General features: G+C 41.3%; 1 protein-coding gene across 3 annotated transcripts in view; it reads right to left on the reverse strand.

Moving 5' to 3' along the window:
• antxr1b (ANTXR cell adhesion molecule 1b) overlaps window positions 1–22,882 on the reverse strand; it is a 77,750-nt gene continuing 54,868 nt past the window's right edge. For 2 of the 3 annotated variants that reach the window (XM_061875807.1, XM_061875804.1), the window contains 2 exons: window positions 13,173–13,253; window positions 1–3,821 (listed from right to left, as the gene is read on the reverse strand). In XM_061875807.1, coding sequence (XP_061731791.1) covers window positions 3,498–3,821; window positions 13,173–13,253 — 405 coding nt within the window. In that variant the 3' untranslated portion in view covers window positions 1–3,497. The remainder of the gene's footprint in view (window positions 3,822–13,172; window positions 13,254–22,882) is intronic. The other variant, XM_061875806.1, reaches the window with a different exon arrangement.

Here is a 22,882-nt window from a genome sequence, read left to right on the forward strand (position 1 = left end):
TTCACAGTCTTATGAAAATCACCTATCACTCTTTTTTTGTTGTTTTGTTCCCTTTTTCTGCAACAACAAAAAATCAAAATCACAAATTTTCCTCAAAATTTGAACAGCCCAAACTTAGTAATGTTTATAAATCTGCCAACATAATGTGCCACAAAAGACCGTCTCGCTTTTACATTATACACATTGTTGTCATAATTACAAAACCCAAAACCAGTGAAGTGAACTTTTGCGCCAAGTTCTTTTCCTCTTTGGTCCGGAGGACACGACGTCCACAGTTTCCAGAAACAATTTGAAATATGGACTCATCAGGGCACGGAACATTTTTCCACTTTGCGTCAGTCCTGGGTGTTGTTGATAAATGGCTTTGGCTTAGCGCTATCTTGCACTTACAGATGTAGCAACAAACTGTAGTTACTGACAGTGGTTTTCTGAAGTGTTCCTGAGCCCGTGTGGTGATATCCTTTACACACTGATGTGGCTTTTTGATGCAGTACCGCCTGAGGGATCGAAGGTCTTGCCGCTTACGTGCAGTGATTTCTCCAGATTCTCTGAACCTTTTGATGATGTTACGTACCGTAGATGGTGAAATCCCTAAATTCCTTGCAATAGCTGGTTGAGAAATGTTGTTCTTAAACGGTTCGACAATTTGCTCATGCAATTGTTGAGAAAGTGGTGTTTGTGAATGACTGAGAATTTTGTGGTAGCTGCTTTTACACCCGGTCATGGCTGATCCCAATTAGCCTGTTCACCTGTGGGATGTTCCAAATAAGTGTCTGATGAGCATTCCTCAACTTTCTCAGTCTTTTTTGCCACTTGTGCCAGCTTTTTTGAAACATGCTGCAGGCATCAAATTCCAAATGAGCTAATATTTGCAAAAAATAACAACATTTACCAGTTTGAACGTTAAATATCTTGTGTCTGCAGTCTATTCAATTGTATATAAGTTGAAATGGATTTGCAAATCATTGTATTCTATTTTTATTTACAATTTACACAACGTGACAACTTCACTGTTTTTGGGGTTTGTACATAATTGTGGTTAGCTTCTTTTTACACTTTTATGACAGAGAACGTTAGTATTCCATCCATCCATTTTCTACCGCTTGTCCCTTTCAAGGTCACGGGGGGTGCTGGAGCTTATCTCAGCAGCATTCGGGCGGAAGGCGGTGTACACCCTGGACAAGGTTTTTTTAAGTTAGTATTTATTTTGCTATTTAAAATCGAAGGTCCTGGGTTCGATCCTGCGCTCGAGATCTTTCTGTGTGGAGTTTGCATGTTCCCCCCGTGACTACGTGGGTTCCTCCCACCTCCAAAGACATGCACCTGGGGATAGGTTGATTGGCAACACTAAAATGGTCCATAGTGTGTGAATGTTGTCTGTCTATCTGCAACTTGTCCAGGGTGTACCCTGCCTTCCGCCCGAATGCAGCTTAGCTCCAGCACCCTTCGCAACCCCGAACGGGACGAGCGATAGAAAATGGATGGATGGAAAATCACAGTGGTTAGCTTCTTTTTACACTTAAGCGACGATGCACTTAACTAACATTGGAACTTTGACTAAACTAGACCACAAGTACAAACCCCGTTTCCATATGAGTTGGGAAATATGTGTTAGATGTCAATATAAACAGAATACAATGATATGCAAATAATTTTCAACCCGTATTCAGTTAAATATGCTACAAAGACAACATATTTGATGTTCAAACTCATAAACTTAATTTTTTTTTCTCAAATAATAACCTAAAAATTCATGGCTGCAACACGTGCCGTAGTAGTTGGGAAAGGGCATGTTCACCACTGTGTTACATCACCTTTTCTTTTAGTTTGGGAACTGAGGGAACTAATTGTTGAAGCTTTGAAAATGGAATTCTTTCCCATTCTTGTTTTATGTAGAGCTTCAGTCGTTCAACAGTCCGGGGTCTCCGCTGTCGTATTTTACGCTTCACACATTTTCGATGGGAAACAGGTCTGGACTGCAGGCGGGCCAGGAAAGTACCCGCACTCTTTTTTTAGGAAGCCCCACTGTTGTAACACGTGCTGAATGTGGTTTGGCATTGTCTTGCTGAAATAAGCAGGGGCGTCCATGAAAAAGACGGCGCTTAGATGGCAGCATATGTTGTTCCAAAACCTGTATGTACCTTTCAGCATTAATGGTGCCTTCACAAATGTGTAAGTTACCCATGCCTTGGGCACTAATGCACCCCCCTACCATCACAGATGCTGGCTTTGAACTTTGCGTCGATAACAGTCTGGATGGTTCGCTACATGACACAATGTTGAATATTTCCAAAAACAATTTGAAATGTGGACTCGTCAGACCACAGAACACTTTTCCACTTTGCATCAGTCCATCTTAGATGATCTCGGGCCCAGAGAAGCCGGCGGCGTTTCTGGATGTTGTTGACGAATGGCTTTCGCTTTGCATACTAGAGTTTGAACTTGCACTTACAGATGTAGCAACCGACTGTAGTTACTGACTGGTGTTCCTGAGCTCATGTGGTGATATCCTTTAGAGATTGATGTGCCGTCTGAGGGATCAAAGGTTATGGTCATTCAATGTTGGTTTCCGGCCATGCCGCTTACGTGGAGTGATTTCTCCAGATTTTCTGAACCTTTTGATGATATTATGGACCGTAGATGTTGAAATCCCTAAATTTCTTGCAATTGCACTTTGAGAAACGTTGTTCTTAAACTGTTTGACTATTTGCTCACGCAGTTGTGGACAAAGGGGTGTACCTCGCCCCATCCTTTCTTGTGAAAGACTGAGCATTTTTTGGGGAAGCTGTTTTTATACCCAATCATGGCACCCACCTGTTCCCAATTAGCCTGCACACCTGTGAGTGTTGGATGAGCATTCCTCAACTTTATCAGTATTTATTGCCACCTTTCCCAACTTCTTTGTCACATGTTGCTGGCATCAAATTCTAAAGTTAATGATTATTTGCACAAAAAAAAAAGTTTATCAGTTTGAACATCAAATATGTTGTCTTTGTCGCATATTCAACTGAATTTGGGTTGAAAATGATTTGCAAATCATTGTATTCTGTTTATATTTACATCTAACACAATTTCCCATCTCATATGGAAACAGGGTTTGTATTTAGCTATTTACCATTTTGTTATACTGATACTATTAATACAGGCATTATGTTACTTTTTTTTTTTTTTTTAAAAGAGACATTTAGTTAGTATTTAATGGAGGTTTTGACATACTACTAGTACAGTGGGGAGTTTCTTTTGACACTTTTGTGCCTGGAAGGTTAAAAAATGATGAAGGATTTAAGGACTTTGTTACACTTGCATGCCAGTCAAAATAGTTTTAACACTGGAACAGACTTCTCCCAATATTCTGATTGGACCTGCTATTAGTTGCTTTTCATTGGACAGCGAAGTTACGCAAGTTAATTGCACATCAGCCCCTATTTAAAACAAACAAACAAACAAACAAACAGACATAAAAGAATCCAACTTAACTGTTCAGGAGTTCTTTAGCATCAGTAGTCGTCCTGATTGGGGCGTGGCGGTGGGCGGGCCGGAGGCGGGGCTCTGCAAGGAGGCGGGCCCTGCGGCGGGGGCGGCAGGAAGCCGGTGGGCGAGGGGGGAGCGGAGAGGCGCCTGGCGTTGTTGAGGGGCGGCGGGGGCGAGTGCGGCAACGGCGGCAGGGTGGAGGTGGGCGACGGCGGCAAGGTGAAGGCGTGGTCGGGGGTGGGGCACTGCCCGCCGTGGGGCAGGGTGTAGATGGGCGTGGAGGGGTGCTTGTAGATGGGATAGCGAGGGGCCGGGTAGGACTTGGTGCGGGTGAAGCTGATGCACTTCCCCTTTTGAAGAAGAAGACAATCATTAATGAGACAAGAAGCAGCTGCTGTCTGACTTTCTTGGAGGATCTTCAACAACTGGCAGCTCTCAGCAGATGGAAAGCTGCAGTACGTAAAAGTGAGTGAGTGTCACGGAGGAAAAGCACATTCCTGCCCGGCCCGCCATCCTGACGCTGGAACCTGGAGGAGCTACTCCTCTTTTTTTTTTTTTTTTTAATGACTTCTGCAGACAACAGTCTCCTCAGGACATTATGATGAAGCTATTGTTGTCCTGCTAAATACAATACACTGTCCGTCCGTTTTCTGCCGCTTATTCCCTTTTGGGGTCGCGGGGGGGCGCTGGCGCCTATCTCAGCTACAATCGGGCGGAAGGCAGGGTACACCCTGGACAAGTCGCCACCTCATCGCAGGGCCAACACAGATAGACAGACAACATTCACACTCACATTCACACACTAGGGCCAATTTAGTGTTGCCAATCAACCTATCCCCAGGTGCATGTCTTTGGAAGTGGGAGGAAGCCGGAGTACCCGGAGGGAACCCACGCATTCACGGGGAGAACATGCAAACTCCACACAGAAAGATCCCGAGCCTGGATTTGAACCCAGGACTGCAGGAACTTCGTATTGTGAGGCAGACGCACTAACCCCTCGGCCACCGTGAAGCCCCTACAATACACTGCAAAAACTGAAATCTAAGTCGGATTAAATATCTCAAATAAGGGTCATATTTGCTTATTTTATGCCTGATAAGATAATTTTTCTCGCTAAGCAGATTTTTTGTTAGTGTTTTACCTGTTTTAAGTGTTTTGGTCCTAAATCAGGCGTGTCCAAAGTGTGGCCCCCAGCTTATTTGTTAATTGCCCATTCTAAAAAGTACTATAATAAAAATTTACAACATAAAAGAGTTTAAGAAAAGAGTAAACAGGGACATGTAACAAGAAAAAGTTGCAATGTTGACACTAATAACACCAAACCACAGGGCGCCCCGGATTAAAAGGCTCACTGCCGATGAGCGGGTCTATTCAGGTCTTTTTTTCATACTAAGGCGCGTTAAAAGAGTCCATCCATCCATTTTCTACCGCTTATTCCCTTTTGGGGTTGCGGGGGGCGCTGGCGCCTATCTCCGCTACAATCGGGCGGAAGGCGGGGTACACCCTGGACAAGTCGCCAGCTCATCGCAGGGCCGACACAGATAGACAGACAACATTCACACTCACATTCACACACTAGGGCCAATTTAGTGTTGCCAATCAACCTATCCCCTGGTGCATGTCTTTGGAAGTGGGAGGAAGCCGGAGTACCCGGAGGGAACCCACGCAGTCACGGGGAGAACATGCAAACTCCACACAGAAAGATCCCGAGCCTGGATTTGAACCCAGGACTGCAGGACCTTCGTATTGTGAGGCAGACGCACTAACCCCTCTTCCACCGTGAAGCCCCATTAAAGGAGTCATATTATAATTTTTTTTTTCTTTACTAAATGTTAAAGTCTTCCTTGTGGTCCACATAACATTTAATGGTGTTTTTTTTGGTCAAAATGTTTTACACATCATATTCAAGTCGCTTTCTGACGGTCGCTTCAGGATGCGTTGTTTTGTGGGCGGTCTTATTTACGTGGCTCACCTTCGACGGCGTCATCGCTGTTGTAGCCGTGTAGCGTGCAAGGACGGGAATGGAAAAAGTGTCCAAAGACGGAGCTAACTGTTTTAATGACATTTAGACTTTACACCAGTGCCACCCACACTGGTTTAAATGTAAGTTAGATATTGGGTTTCACTATGTAAAGCGCTTTGAGTCACTAGAGAAAAGCGCTATATAAATATAATTCACTTCACTTCAATCAATAACGGAGCAGCATCTTCCAGTTCACTAGTGCAACAACAACAACGTTGGAAATGTGTCCCCGTGAAAAAACGTCCGGCCGAAACTCTCTAATAACTAAAGTTCCTTGAGTGAATAATGTAAACTCACTACACCGGTATGTTTTAGCGCTTTCATGGCGAGTTGACTGACAGATATAAGTAAGAACTTTACACTACTTTAAATTAGAAATGGCAACAGCGGAGGATGAATGTCACATATCAAGAAGATAGCGAAAAAGAATAAGCTTATGAATACGGGTTGACACGGGCTACAAAGGCGGACACGTGCACATTTTCAGGACTTATGCAGAACCCAAATACAGATCAGCAGGTACCAGAAGATAAGAAAAGTTGATTTTGCATAATATTGTGAAACAAAACACCAGATAATGTCTGCTAATAGGTGCCATTTTGTGGTCCTTATACACACACCATAATACTTATATGTTTAATGCGCCGACAACCCATCAAGCCATGCGGCTCCATAGTTTACCGAAGTCGTACCAAAAACATTTTGACAGATTTTTGAGCGCCGTGTGTAATGTTTTATATTTTCAATGGAACATTTAAAGTTTTGGTGTTGTTTACTGCCATCAAAGTGTAGTTTACACATATATCTTATGTATGACTACCATCTACTGGTCACACTTATCATTACACCACATACCAATTTTGGTGTTTACTTCCATCCTAGTGCAGTCTACACATATCTCTTATGTATGACTACCATCTACTGGTCACACTTATCATTACACCACATACCAATTTTGGTGTTTACTTCCATCCTAGTGCAGTCTACACATATCTCTTATGTATGACTACCATCTACTGGTCACACTTATCATTACACCACATACCAATTTTGGTGTTTACTTCCATCCTAGTGCAGTCTACACATATCTCTTATGTATGACTACCATCTACTGGTCACACTTATCATTACACCACATACCAATTTTGGTGTTTACTTCCATCCTAGTGCAGTCTACACATATCTCTTATGTATGACTACCATCTACTGGTCACACTTATCATTACACCATGTACCAATTTTGGTGTTTACTGCCATCATAATGCAGTTCACACATATCTCTTATGTATGACTACCATCTACTGGTCACACTTATCATTACACCATTTACCAATTTTGGTGTTTACTGCCATCATAATGCAGTTCACACATATCTCTTATGTATGACTACCATCTACTGGTCACACTTATCATTACACCACATACCAATTTTGGTGTTGTTTACTGCAGTCATAGTGTAGTTTACACATATCTCTTATGTATGACTAACATCTACTGGCCACACTTATCATTAAACCACATACCAATTTTGGTGTTTACTGCCATCATAATGCAGTCTACACATATCTCTTATGTATGACTACCATCTACTGGTCACACTTATCATTACACCATGTACCCAATAAAATTGCTTCGAGGTCGGTAAGCACAACCAGAATTATTCTGTACATTAGGCACACCAGGTTTTAAGGCGCACTGAGTTTTGAAAAAATTAAGAGGATTTTAAGTGCGCCTTATAGTCCGAAAAATACGGTAAAACGTTATTTACGTTCCGTAACCTGTATCAAAGTGCCGTTAAAAGTAGTTCCTTAACTTTAGCCCTTACAATAACAATATCGCTAATACTTGGTTAATTTTAAGGAGTATTGTTGGTGGATTTTGCAAAGTTTTTTTTTTTTTTTTTTTGACAACTTTAGGGGGGTAATTAGCTTCATGGTTAGCCACATTGTACTTGTACAAATTACAAGGCATAAAAAAAAAATGTTCTTGTTTTACAAAGGGATTGTGAATTAATGGCAAAATTCCCCCCCTAAAAAGTGCAGTTCCTCCTCAAGTGTAAAAGCTGCATTTAATTAGTTTCACATCTGACAAAAGTGTAAAAAGAAGTTGACCGCAGTAAAACATGAAAACAATACATGCTGCCCTAACTTTGACAACAAATGTGAGTCTGTTTCCTTCCTGTCTGTTCTTCTCAGTGTCTGATCTTTCTTTTGAAGTCAATGGTGCTAAAAAAAAAAAAATTTCTAACAAAGGACTAAGCAAAGAATGTACTGTTGATCCTAAAAAAGCCAAAGTCGGGTCATATCAAGGGCGCTTTCTTGCTTTCACGTGCTACGCGGAATGGTTAAATACCACAACCCACGTTTAAAAAGCCTAAAAACACCGGAGCTGACGGTCCGACAGAGCGGCAGGGCACGCTGGAGCCCGGCCCAAGATGGCGGCGAGGAGGTGGAGATGGCGAGCGAGCGAGCGGCGAGGCGGGCGCGACGCTTCAAGCGAGATCAGGTGCGTGGATCGCGCACTTGCATACAATTAATGAATCCTCTCGCACTGATAAAAGGGGCGGCAGATGTGAACGTGGATGAGAGAGGCGTAGAGACTGGAAGGAGCCAACGTGAAGCTGACGCTTAGCGAGAGAGGAGGAGAGCCCGAGACAGACGACGAGCGAAGAAGTGGAGCTGAAAAGCTATACGGAGGAGACTTGTCTTATTTGGAAAAATAAAGAAGTCTACACCTGCTAAAAAGGCATATCCTTCCTTGGTGGTCCATGGAACCCGCACGACGGCTTGAGTCCCGTCACACACCCATTTAAATGATGTGCCTCACACATGTTGAAAGGATAAAACGTAAAAACGCTCACCACTGATGAACAGTAAGAACAGATGAAGATGACCATTATGAAGACGCCACAAGCATCGGCAGCCAATCATCAGGAAGTACAGGTAAAAATGACAACTTTCAGCCATTAACTACATTTGTTCCACCTTTTCTTCTGTGCTTGTCCTAACATGCAGTTAACATGTCCTACTAGCAACACTGGTCATTACTAGAAATGTCCGATAATGGCTTTTTTTGCCGATATCCCGATATTGTCCAACTCTTAATTGCCGATTCCGATATCCACAGATACTGATATATACAGTCGTGGAATTAGCTTTACGGGGGGGTGTAAGTAGCGTCCCGGAGGAATTAGTGCCGCAAGGGGTTCTGGGTATTTGTTCTGTTGTGTTACGGTGCGGATGTTCTCCGGAAATGTGATTGTCATTCTTGTTTGGCGTGGGTTCACAGTGTGGCGCATATTTGTAACGGTGTTCAAGTTGTTTATACGGCCACCCTCAGTGTGACCTGTATGGCTGTTGACCAAGTATGGGTTGCATTCACTTATGGGTGTGTGAAAAGCCGTAGATATTAAGTGATTGGGCCGGCGCTCAAAGGCACTGCCTTTAAGGTTTATTGCGCTTTGTATGTCTCCCTACGTCCCTGTAGCACTCCGTACAGCGGCATTTTGAAAAGTCATAAATTGTACTTTTTGAAACCAAAACCGAAAATTTCCGATATTACATTTTAAAGCATATATCGGCCGATAATATTGGCAGTAATACATCTCTAGTCATTACCAACATAAACTGTATGATCTGCTGTATTATTGACTATTATTAGGCTGTACAAGCTTCATTTATGAAGTAGTACTGACTTGTTGTAAACAAAAACAAAACGTTATATTTCTGCAAGGAAAAAGGGGATTTTGTGAATAAATTCGTGACTATACAGGGGAGCAAGTGTTGCCCGTTTGTCATCAATCTATTTTCTACTGCTTGTCCCTTTTGGAGTCGCGGGGTGTGCTGGAGCCTATGTCGACTGCATGCGGGCGGAAGGAGGGGTACACCCTGGACAAATCGCCACCTCATCACAGGGCCAACACAGATAAGACAACATTCACAGACTAGGGCCAATTTAGTGTTGCCAATCCCCAGGTGCATGTTTCTGGAGGTGGGAGGGAACCCACGCAGTCATGGAGAGAACATGCAAACTCCACACAGAAAGATCCCGAGCCCAGGATTGAACTCAGGACCTTCGTATTGTGAAGCATATGCACGAACCCCTGCGCTGCCCGCCCATTGCAGCGCTTACACACCCTCCCTCTCACTTCCTTTTTCCTGTGCAATCGTCGTCCCTCGTACACGGTGTATCTCGTCCATATTTTGCCGGAAAATCCAGTTTTTGTCCTTCCTTCCCGGCATCTTACCGGTATTGTTTCGCTTGTCTCGCTACTGCCACGATCCAGCCTCCGTCCGCAACACCCGGAGCGTGGGCTCACTTAAAGGAACGCCGTCAGATTGATGTTCCGTAACTCAATCAACATGAAGATGACAGGATTGTGTGTAAATATCTTGACAAATAGGAGACTTGTTATATAAGTAAAGAAAAGGAGGCAGCGTTCTTTTACTTTCTGTCACATTCCAGAAAGAAATGTCAGCCAGACGGAAAAATATCTCATCTACAAGCTATGTGAAGAAGCCTAGAACTGATTCGATTTCAATGTCCGCAATATTTAAGGGTTCGTTAGGAGGAAACCTTACAGTGTAATAAATCTGTACACTTCTATAAAACTGGTGAGATGGCAAGTTTTTGGGATGTAGAAAAATCCTGTATTTTCCCAAGAGATTTCCCATATTTTGAAAAGCAAATATTGATGCTCCTGTATTTGGTGCTAAATTAACCACAAGATCAGCACCGCATTAAACATGTTAAAGTACCAATGATTGACACACCTACACACTTAAGTGTGGTGAAATTTGTCCTCTGCATTGGACCCATCCCCTTGTTCACTTCCTGGGAGGTGAGGGGAGCAGTGAGCAGCAGAAGTGCCGCATGTTGCTACTGGTTTCCTCAAAAGCATGACGTATAATATTCATGTTTAAATAACTTGTACTGCAAATGAAAATATGCTCCAGATATCAGTTTTCGGCTTCCTTGACTACTAATAATCGGTATCAACCCTAAAAAAAACATATCAGTCGATTTGTAGCACCTTTATGCGCCGTCAATGATAAGAATTTAAGTGCAAATTTCCCTAATTGTGTTACGAACTGCAGGGTTTGTTCCCCCGGGATGCAGACGGACCACTCCGGACTGGACGTGCAGGTAAGAACATGATGTATTCTCGAAAATCAAAGCGGTACAAAAAAAACAGAAAACAAGCCGACGGAACAACGTGCCGATCTCACTCGAAGCTAAGGCTACCACTAAGTATAGAATATTTTTTATCGTCACAAAACGTTTTTTCCTTTAAAAAGTAATATGAGGTGGCGACTAAAAACACATCAGTTGATTTGTAGCACCTTTATGCTCCGTCAATGATTAGAATTTAAGTGCAAATTTCCCAAATTGTGTTACGAACCCTGCAGTGAGCTGCAGGGTTTGTTCCCCCGGGATGCAGACGGACTACTCCGGACTGGACGTGCAGGTAAGAACATGATGTATTCTCGAAAATCAAAGCGGTACAAAAAAACAACAGAAAACAAGCCGACGGAACAAAGTGCCGATCTCACTCGAAGCTAAGGCTACCACTTAGCATTGAATATTTTTTTATCGTCACATAACGTTTTTTCCTTTAAAAAGTAATATGAAGTGGCGACTAAAAACATATCAGTCGATTTGTAGCACCTTTATGCTCCGTCAATGATAAGAATTTAAAAAGTAATATGAGGTGGCGACTTGTCCAGGGTGCACCCCGCCTTCCGCCCGATAGCAGCTGAGATAGGCTCCAGCACCCCCCGCTACCCCAAAAAGGACAAGCGATAGAAAATGGATGAATGGATGTTTATAAACTCAGGAAATACGTCCATGGACAAATGAGGACTTTGAATACGACCAATGTATGATCCTGTAACTACTTGGTATCAGATCGATACCTAAATGTGTGGTATCATCCAAAACTAATGTAAAGTATCAAATAACAGAAGAATAAGTGATTATTACATTTGAACAGAAGTTTAGATTGAACATGTTAAAAGAGAAAGTAAGCAGATATTAACAGTAAATAAACAAGTGGATTAACAATAAGTCTTCTACAACTTGACCTTTATAATGATGACAAAATAATAGGTAGATAAATAACACAATACGTTACTGCATCTGTCAGCAGACTAATTAGGAGTCTTTGTTTACTTACTACTAAAAGACAAGTTCACTATTTTATTTAGGACAAACTTGCAATGATAAACATATGTTTAATGTACACTAAGATGTTTTGTTAAAATAAAGCCATTTTTTGTGATCTTCCTTATTTACAAAAATAGCGTACTACATGTTGGTACCGGTACCAAAATATTGCCTTCTGCCTTCATTTGGACAACAGGTGCTAGTGTGCATGTGTAACGCAGCTGCTAAAAAAAGGTGCAAAGCAACACACACACTTCCTGTGATGCTGTGTGACATGTGGAATGATTGCACTTAACCCCTGTGGGTTAAGTGCAATCAACCTTTGGCCCAATCAAAGGCGTAGAATTGGGTAGGGACGCTAGGGACACGTCCCTACCAATATCCAGCCGCTACTGTGTAGTCACTATCAATACAAGCGCTGCCCGTAATGTTTAATCAATGATTATGGCACAGAAAGGGTTAAATGTCGGTCTCTGCTAGAAGTACCGCCTTTAACCTAAATATCGCTCCCTGATTGGTTGCCGCGTTCATGCTAAATTACGTGTGATTGGCTGTCCCCGCTGTCACTCCTCACTGTGGAAAAAACAGTCCCACCTATCCAGACGTTAGCTCCAAATTAGCACTGCATCTAGTCTTTTCCTCCGCTTTTTTTCCAGGTGAAAGTCAATGCTCAGTCCCCTTTACCATTGTTAACCCTCCCCAGAGGTGAAAGTTAACCTTTAACATGTGAATTCAACTACTTTAGTCCGTTTTTTAACATCGTAAAAAAATCAGCTGTCTTTTTCTACGGACTGCAACAGTCCGTCGTCATGGATACATGACAACAACTTCCATTCATACCAGTCATGCGTGCCTGAGGCGGAGTGATAGCCTACGCTGTGATAAGGCTTTAGAATAGTAGCCGTGCTCAATATTTAAACCACGGTTAACAGCCAATCAGATCGTCGGATTTCACCTTTCCGTTTAATTTTTTTTAGTTTCATGTAACATATTTACAGTACAAAAGCAGCAATAGAAAGAAGTAGATGAAGGGAAACATTGTGAGTGATTTAAACACAAGTTGGGGAAAAGATTATTACAGTTCATTTATGTTTATTTACAATGTTGTATTGCATGAATGTATTTCTGATGATGTTGATGGACAGTAGGCTATGTTGATTGACAGTATGATGCACAGTTGCACTACAGCCCTACACTAAAGACGAAAGATGAGAACTCTTCGAAGTCTTCTCCTTTGCTTTCATTTTAGTTACTTTACCCTATAACATCTGTTTGACGTGAAATTATGATTGCTAATGTAGAAACAAAAAAAAAAGTAAACTTTCAGAGTGCTGCCTTGGAGCACTTTTGTGTCCCCACCAATCTCAAAATCAAACCTACTCCCTTGGGCCCAATGAAAGCAATTTGGAAGTTTTGTTCAACCTCAGGGGCCGGAATGTTTGCTCAACAATAGACGCTTCGCTGTGATTACTGCTCTTCATTTTTTTTTTTTTCAACATATTAAACATCTCACCTTGTCTCCAGGATGAGGTCGCATGATTGACACTCGGTCATAGCCTCGTCTCAGGAAAACCCACAGAGCGTCCAGTTTGCCCTGTGAGTAATCACACACACACACACACACACACACACACACACACACTGGTTATAATTTGGAATGGGGACCAGGTTTGTGATCATGACTTGTAAAGACCACCCTTTCTACAGGTTGTGGAGGCATTAAAAAATGAGGTAAAATGGCCAGATAGCTCATACACTTCTTTAAATCTCTGGATTGATGAAGTAATGTGCTGATCATGCTTACTGGGGACCCGGGGAAAAAGAGTTACTATGGTTCATGGGGACCACATTTTTAATAATTTTGCATAATTCACACAAATTCGTACGTGACTACTGAGGACCACTTAAAAAAAAAAAAAAGTTGAAATGAAATATGACATGATCTACAATCAATCAATCAATCAATGTTTACTTATATAGCCCTAAATCACTAGTGTCTCAAAGGGCTGCACACAGACTACAGCACTACAGCTGACCTCTTATTGCAGGGGTCGGCACCCTTTACCACTCAAAGAGCCATTTTGACCCGTTTCACAAAATAAAAAAAACAATGGGAGCCACAAAACTCTTTTGATATTCAAAATGGAATAACACTGTGTACAAAGTTTTTTTTTGCTTTGTGCTATGTATAAACCAGCGGTCTCAGTCAAGCAGCCTGCAACTTAATATGAAAATTTAAAGGGGAACATTATCAGCAGACCTATGTAAGCGTCAATATATACCTTGATGTTGCAGAAAAAAGACCATCTATTTTTTTAACCGATTTCCGAACTCTAAATGGGTGAATTTTGGCGAATTAAACGCCTTTCTGTTTATCGGTCTTTTTGTGATGACGTCAAAACGTGACGTCTCCGAGATAATTCATTTTCAACACATTACAAACACCGGGTCTCAGCTCTGTTATTTTCCGTTTTTTTGACTATTTTTTTGGAACCTTGGAGACATCATGCCTCGTCGGTGTGTTGTCGGAGGGTGTAACAACACTAACAGGGAGGGATTCAAGTTGCACCACTGGCACGAAGATGCGAAAGTGTCTGCCGCCAGACCCCCATTGAATGTGCCAGAGTGTCTCCACATTTGACCGGCGATGCTAAGACAGACATGGCACAGAGATGTATGGATAACCTGCAGATGCATTTGCAACGATAGTCAACGAAATCACAAAGGTGAGTTTTGTTGATGTTGACTGCCAGCTAATCGATGCTAACATGCTACGCTAATCGATACTAACATGCTATTTACCGGCGGTGCTAAAGCAGACATGGCACAGAGATGTATGGATAACCTGAAGATGCATTGATTGATTGATTGATTGATTGATACTTTTATTAGTAGATTGCACAGTACAGTACATATTCCGTACAATTGACCACTAAATGGTAACACCCGAATAAGTTTTTCAACTTGTTTAAGTCGGGGTCCACGTTAATCAATTCATGGTACAATTTGCAACTATATTACGTTTCCTTCCACCCACATTTAATGCGAAACAAACACTTACCAATCGACGGATTTAAGTTGCTCCAGTGTCAAAAGATGCGAAAGTCCTGATCGTTTGGTCCGCACATTTTACCGGCGATGCTAACCCAGCTATTCGGCCATGCTATGGCTATGAATAGCGTCAATAGCTATTCGCTCAATAGCTTCAGTTTCTTCTTCAATATTTTCATACTCCAACCATCTGTTTCAATACATGCGTAATCTGTTGAATCGCTTAAGTCGCTGAAATCCGAGTTTGAATCCGAGCTAATGTCGCTATATCTTGCTGTGGTATTCCCATTGTTTGTTTACATTGGCAGCACTGTGTGACGTCACAGGGAAATGGCCAGTGTCTTCGCAGAGAGCCAAAAATAAGGCACTTTAAAGCTTTATTTAGGGATATTCCGAGACCGGTAAAATTTAGAAAAAAAATTCAAAAAATACAACAAGCCACTAGCAACAGAATTTTATTGTTTTTAACCCTTTTGAAATTGTGATAATGTTCCCCTTCAATGTTAGTGCGGCCTGCGAGTTTTATGTGAATGCCACTCGGCAACATCACATTTGCCAACCCTCCCAATTTTCCCGGAAGGCACCCGAAATTCGGCGCAACTATTCGCTTGAATGTCTATTGATATTCACTCAAACAACAATAATATGGGCGTGCTTTGATGGTACCGCGTTTAACGCCCTCTACAACAGTGACAAATAGCTTGCCAGCCCAGTCACATGTTGTGTGTGGCTACTGCAAACATGCGTAAGTGAATGCAAGGCATACTTGTTCAACAGCCATACACGTCACACTGAGGGTGCCCGTTTAAACAACTTTAACACTCTTACTAATATGCGCCACAACAGAACAAATACCCAGAATCCCATGCATCCCTAACTCTTCCGGGCTACATTATACGGCGGCATAGCTCGGTTGGTAGAGCGGCCGTGCCAGCAACTTGAGGGTTGCAGGTTCGATTCCCGCTTCCGCCATCCTAGTCACTGCCGTTGTGTCCTTGGGCAAGACACTTTACCCACCTGCTCCCAGTGCCACCCACACTGGTTTAAATGTAATTTAGATATTGGGTTTCACTATGTAAAGCGCTTTGAGTCACTCGAGAAAAAGCGCTATATAAATATAATTCACTTCACAATTCACTATACACCCTGGCTACAACCAAACCCCGCCCACCTCAACCGAATGCACGGACGGGGGGTTGGTGGTAGCGGGGTTGTATAATGTAGCCCAGAAGAGTTAGGGATGCATGGGATTCTGGGTATTTGTTCTGTTGTTTTTATGTTGTGTTACGGTGCGGATGTTCTCCCGAAATGTGTTTGTCATTCTTGTTTGGTGTGGGTTCACAGTGTGGCGCATATTAGCAAGAGTGTTAAAGTTGTTTAAACGGGCACCCTCAGTGTGACCTGTATGGCTGTTGAACAAGTATGCGTTGCATTCACTTGTGGGTGTCTGTAAAAGCCGCATATATTATGTGAATGGGCCGGTACGCTGTTTGTATGGCGGAAAAGTGGATGTGACGACAGGTTGTAGAGGACGCTAAAGGCAGTGCCTTTAAGGCAATCCCCAATATTGTTGTCCGGGTGGTAATCCAGAGAAATTTGGGAGAATAGTTTGCCCCGGGATAAATGGTCCCTAGTGTGTGAATGTGAGTGTGAATGTTGTCTGTCTATCTGTGTTGGCCCTGCGATAAGGTGGCGACTTGTCCAGGGTGTACCCCGCCTTCCGCCCGATTGTAGCTGAGATAGGCGCCAGCATCCCCCGCGACCCCAAAAAGGGAATAAGCGGTTGAAAAAGGATGGATGGATGAGTTGCCCCGGGACATTTTCGATAGGGGCACTGAAATTCTTCACGGTGGCAGAGGGGTTAGTGCGTCTGCCTCACAATACGAAGGTCCTGCAGTCCTGGGTTCAAATCCAGGCTCGGGATCTTTCTGTGTGGAGTTTGCATGTTCTCCCCGTGAATGCGTGGGTTCCCTCCGGGTACTCCGGCTTCCTCCCACTTCCAAAGACATGCACCTGGGGATAGGTTGATTGGCAACACTAAATTGGCCCTAGTGTGTGAATGTGAGTGTGAATGTTGTCTGTCTATCTGTGTTGGCCCTGCGATGAGGTGGCGACTTGTCCAGGGTGTACCCCGCCTTCCGCCCGATTGTAGCTGAGATAGACAGCCCAAAGGGAATAAGCGGTAGAAAATGGATGGATGGATGGATGGCACTGAAATTCGAGAGTCTCCCGGGAAAATTGGGAGGGTTGGCAAGTATGGGTGACTGTGTAAACAGAGCGATGTCCCCATTAAGTAAGCATTGCCAGAACACACACACACACACACACACACACACACACACACACTCACATACACAACCTCTTTAAATTCAAGTTAAGGGTTGTTTTGCTTCTGTAATTATTTTCTTTATTTTTTTGCTTCTGTATTGACACCCAATGTGTGAGGTGTAGAAGAATGTTATTTTGGTGAGGAGGAGAAGCACCTGCTGAAAAGCTTCCATATTTAGTTGTGATCTCAGCTGACATCTGCTTCTCATTATAGCAGCTGACTTGATTGGTTCGAGAGCACACATTCAACTATTTCCCATCAATGTTAGATACCAACACCGGCTGTCGATTCTTCACCATCCCTCTTTTTCCCCCATTTCTACTGTAATATATGTCATTGTTTGGCATTTGGTAATCATAAGGAGGAAATGGTTGAATGTGTTTGAGAGCGATACACAATAAAACTAACTTTATCACATGGGTGTCCAAAGTGTGGCCCGGGTCCCACAACATTAAACAAAGAAAAATGTTTACCGTATTTTTCGGACTATAAGTCGCAGTTTTTTTCATAGTTTGGTCAGGGGTGCGACTTATACTCAGGAGCGACTTATGTGTGAAATTATCAACACATTACCGTAAAATATCAAATTATATTATTTAGCTCATTCACGTAAGAGACTAGACGTATAAGATTTCATGGGATTTAGCAATTAGGAGTGACAGATTGTTTGGTAAAGGTGTAACATGTTTTATATGTTATAGTTATTTGAATGACTTACCATAATATGTTGTGTTAACATAGCAGGCACCATCTCAGTTGCTTATTTATGCCTCATATTAAATACACTTATTCAGCCTGTTGTTCACTATTCTTTATTTATTTTAAATTGCCTTTCAAATGTCTATTCTTGGTGTTGGGTTTTATCAAATAAATTTCCCCAAAAATGCGACTTATACTCCAGTGCATCGTATTTATGTTTTTTCCTTCTTTATTATGCATTTTCGGCAGGCGCGACTTATACTCCGAAAAATACTGTATTTTAAGGTATTTTTGGGTTCAGTGAGGTTAGCTAATTTTACTTGTTTTAGAAAGTCTTGACAAGCCAAATTTTCTTGTTCCATTGGCAGATAATTTTGCTTAGTTCAAATAAAATACCCCTCATTTTTGAATTTTTTTTTTCTTGTTTTTGAACGCTGACTTTTTGCAGTGTACAACTTGCTTTCCTGAGGGGACTGAAAAGTCAAAGCATGCAAGCAGAGGTGGGTAGTAACACGCTACATTTACTCCGTTACATTTACTTGAGTAACTTTTGGGATAAATTGTACTTCTACGAGTAATTTTTATGCAACATACTTTTACTTTTATTTGAGTATATTTATAGAGAAGAAACGCTACTTTTACTCCGTTCCATTTATCTACATTAAGCTCGCTACTCGCTACTTTTTTTAATCGATCTGTTAATGTTTGTTTTTGTTAATGACAGAGCTTCAAAGTAGAATCTACGCATGCCTGCATTTCACCAATCACATGTAGTCACTGGTGACGTTGGACCAATCAAACAGAGCCAGGTGGTCACATGACCGTGATACGTAAAACCCGACTTAAACATGTTGACAAACTTATTGGGGTGTTACCATTTAGTGGTCAATTGTACAGAATATGTACTGTACTGTGCAATCTACTATTAGTTTTAATCAATCAATCAATCAAATCAATGAATGCCCACTGAGCCTATGGTGCTGTTAAGTTATTGTGGCTCAATGTGCCTTAATTTTAATTTTATTTTAATGTACTATTATTTAATATATATTATTGTTTTAGTTGCTTAAGAGATATTCCTGGCTCTGAATTTGCTCATTGCTATTTTTATGTTTTTGTGCATTATTTGTTGCCGTAATCATTAAACAGGTTACTCATCAGTTACTCAGTACTTGAGTAGATTTTTCACAACATACTTTTTACTTTTACTCAAGTAAATATTTGGGTGACTACTCTTTACTTTTACTTGAGTAATAAATCTCTAAAGTAACTGTACTCTTACTTGAGTACAATTTCTGGCTACTCTACCCACCTCTGCATGCAAGGGCTATTAAAAAAAAAATGTTTATTAAAAAACAGACATTGTTTATGTTTAAAGGTGAACTGCACTTTCGGGGTAATTTTGCCGATCATTCACAATCCGAATGTGTTCCAATTTGTAATAATCAGCTCGTTTTAGGTGGCGAGCGGTGCAGATCAAATAAATTTCCCAAAAAAATGCGACTTATACTCCAGTGCGACTTATATATGTTTTTTTCCCCTTCTTTATTATGCATTTTCGGCAGGTGCGACTTATACTCCGAAGCAACCTATACTCCGAAAATTACGGGTAGTATCACACTTTTACTTAACTATTCGTCATTGACTGATAAAAAAAAAAAGTACAACTTTTTTTAATTTTTATTATTATTATTCTTAAGCGCTTGGCACATGGATGTCTAAACCTTTTTTTTTTTTTTTTTAAATAAAAGATGCAAGGGCCATTTTGGTATTTTTCATTGTCTAAACAAAACATTTTTAAACACCTGCATGTCAGCTTTGTTGTATTAGTGTCAACATTTCAACTTTTTCTTGTTAATTTTGTTTTAGTAATATTTGTTTTGGCACAGGGGTGTCAAACTCATTTTAGCTCAGGGGCCGCATGGAGGAAAATCTTGGACTATTAAAATCATGACATGAAAAAAATAAGAAATAAATAAAGATTGTGAATGTTGTCTATCTATCTGTGTTGGCCCTGCGATGAGGTGGCGACTTGTCCAGGGTGTACCCCGCCTTCCGCCCGATTGTAGCTGAGATAGGCGCCAGCGCCCCCCGCGACCCCAAAAGGGAATAAGCGGTAGAAAATGGATGGATGGATGTTTTCTTTGTCTTACTTTGGCCAAAAAGTAGAACAAACAAATTCTGAAAATATTACAATATAAATATAGAAAAAAATAGCGGCAGCGGTAAAGTTTAGATCCATGAAGGAAAGAAGAAAATAAATGAATGTTTATAACTGAATACATTTACATATGTATAAAAAAATAGTTTCCTTTTTTATTGTTTTTATTTTAATAAATTAACGTTTATGACAACTTTTTTCCAAACCACAATATACAATGTTTTGGAAAAAGGTTGTCATAAACGTCAGTTCATTAAAAAAACAAATAATACAAGAGAAAACACCTTTTTATGCATATGTATTCACTTTCTTCTTTCCTTCATGTTAGCACAGGGGTTAGTATATGTGCCTCACAATACGAAGGTCCTGGGTTCGATCCTGGGCTCGGGACCTTTCTGTGTGGAGTTTGCATGTTCTCCCCGTGACTGCGTGGGTTCCCTCCAGCTTCTTCCCAACTCCAAAGACATGCACCTGGGGATCGGTTGATTGGCAACACTAAAATTGGCCTTAGTGTGTGAATGTTGTCTGTCTATCTATGTTGGCCCTGCGATGGGGTGGTGACTTGTCCAGGGTGTACTCCGCCTTCCGCCCGAATGCAGCTGAGATAGGCTCCAGCACCCCCCGCGACCCCGAAAGGGGAAAGCGGCAGAAAATGGATGGAATATAGAATGTGAGATATAACAGGATAATGCGTACATTTATCATTTGTTTTCAAAACGCCTACAACAAAGTGGGACCCCAAAAATGTACTGTGGGACACTATTTTTATGACTAAATGGGGTCCAGGGACCCCATTTTGAAAATTCCTTTTTTAAAATGTATTTTTTTTCCTTTTTTTTTTTATTGACATCCAGCATCAGACATTTCTATCCATTACATCAGGCGTGTCCAGAGTGCGGCCCGAGGGCCATTTGTGGCCCCCAGTTAATTTGTTAATGGCCCCCGGCCCATTCTAAAAAATACTATAATAAAAATTTTAAACATTGACACTAATAACACAAAGCTGCCATGCTTTATTGACCTGCTGAAGACTCCAATTACATCACTGAAACAATTTCACTTTCAAATATTTTGGTGGGATAATATTGCATATTTTGTGCGAAACAAAGTTTTCTTTCACAAAAAGGGCATAACAAAATAACTTGAAAAAAATTATAAAATCTTATAATCAAGAGATATACAGACTTCAGCGTTAAAAGTAAAATAATATAAATATACATTTGGCTTATTTTCAACACTTATTCTTTTTTTATTGTTATGAATTATTCACCTATTTAGGGTTCCAATTACTTCACGTCATGTATTCCACTTTGAAATGTTTTGGGGGAAAATGTTGCATAGTTTGTGTGTTCGCCATATAAATAAGGGTTTTGACATAAAGGCCATAAACATAAAAAACACAAATTAAAAAATTTTTATAACGACAGACAGACCTGAAGTTGATCTTGAGATTCAAGCGTTAAATGAAAAAAAAAAATAATTTATGACTTATTTCTAACATTTTTATGACTGAGACCCTTCCGGAGACCGGGGACCAAACTTGAGGAAAGCCAAAGATGTAAAAAAATCATCTATTGTATTGCTTTTAAAAAGGAAAAATATCAAAATGGCCCCCGCATGCTTTGATTTTTCAGTCTGCGGCCCTCAGTGGAAAAAGTTTGGGCACCCCTGCATTACATCATATTCAAATACATCATATAGCTGTTGTCTGCTGTAAATGTCAAAAGTATTTTTTGTTTATATCCCAACGTAAACCCCACCCCAAAAAAAGCAAAAAAAACAAACAGAAAATATATTTTGAAAATTCCTAGCGCCAACACTGATGAAGTATTGGTGGCGGTGGCCTGCTGGCCGCTTCTAATACTAATCAAATATCCTCCCGGAGGCCATAAATCATTAATTAGGGGGCCTTGACTTTCTCACATAGGGCTTAGCATACGATGACATATATTTGATTGTTTTAGTTTAATTTTTTGTTTTGGCTTTGTGTGTGTATGTATGTGTGTGTGTGTGTGTGTGTGTGTGTGTGTGTTTGTGTGTTCACGCGTGTGTGTTCTTCTCTTCTATTTTTTTTGTACAGGATATTGTGTTTGCCACTTGCCCGTGAAGGAATAGTATTATATAATAAAGTTTGATTTGATACATCCATCCATTACACCATGGGTGTCAAACTCTGGCCCGCGGGCCTGTAATTTCATTTGGCCCTTGAGGGAATAATAAATTAACATTAAAGCCGGCCCGCCGGTATTATACAGTGGCGGTGTCGCTGTATCACCGTATTCAACGATGATTTTCATACTTGCCAACCCTTTTTCCAGGAGAATCCCGAATTTCAGTACCCCCCGAAAATCTCCCGGGGCAACCATTCTCCCGAATTTCCACCCGGACAACAATATTGGGGGCGTGCCTTAAAGGCACTACTTTTAGCATCCTCTACAACCTGTCTTCACGTCGGCTTTTCCTCCATACAAACAGCGTGCCGGCCTAATCACGTAATATATGCGGCTTCTACACACACACAAGTGAATGCAAGGCATGCTTAGTCAACAGCCATACAGGTCACACTGAGGGTGGCCCTATAAACAACTTTAACACTGTTACACCACACTGTGAGCCCACACCAAACAAGAATGACAAACACATTTCGGGAGAACATCTGCACCATAACACAACAGAACAAATACCCAGAACCCCTTGCAGCACTAACTCTTCCGGGACGCTACAATATACACCCCCGCTACCAACAAAACTCGATTTTGCATGTCACTATAAAGTTATATAAGCCTTGCTTGTTCAATATTCAATGCAAAACTTGTTTGGGTCCCTATTAAAATGTTCAGTTGTTCAACTTTGGACCGCGGCTTTGTTCAGTTTAGAATTTTGGCCCACTTTGTATTTGAGTTTGACACCCCTGCATTACATCCTCTGGTGTCTGTTGCCGTCATCTCCCTCTGCAAACCATAACAGTCCATCCATCCATTTC

The sequence above is a fragment of the Nerophis ophidion genome, linkage group LG17, assembly GCF_033978795.1.
Source record: "Nerophis ophidion isolate RoL-2023_Sa linkage group LG17, RoL_Noph_v1.0, whole genome shotgun sequence".
Classification (NCBI taxonomy): domain Eukaryota; kingdom Metazoa; phylum Chordata; class Actinopteri; order Syngnathiformes; family Syngnathidae; genus Nerophis; species Nerophis ophidion.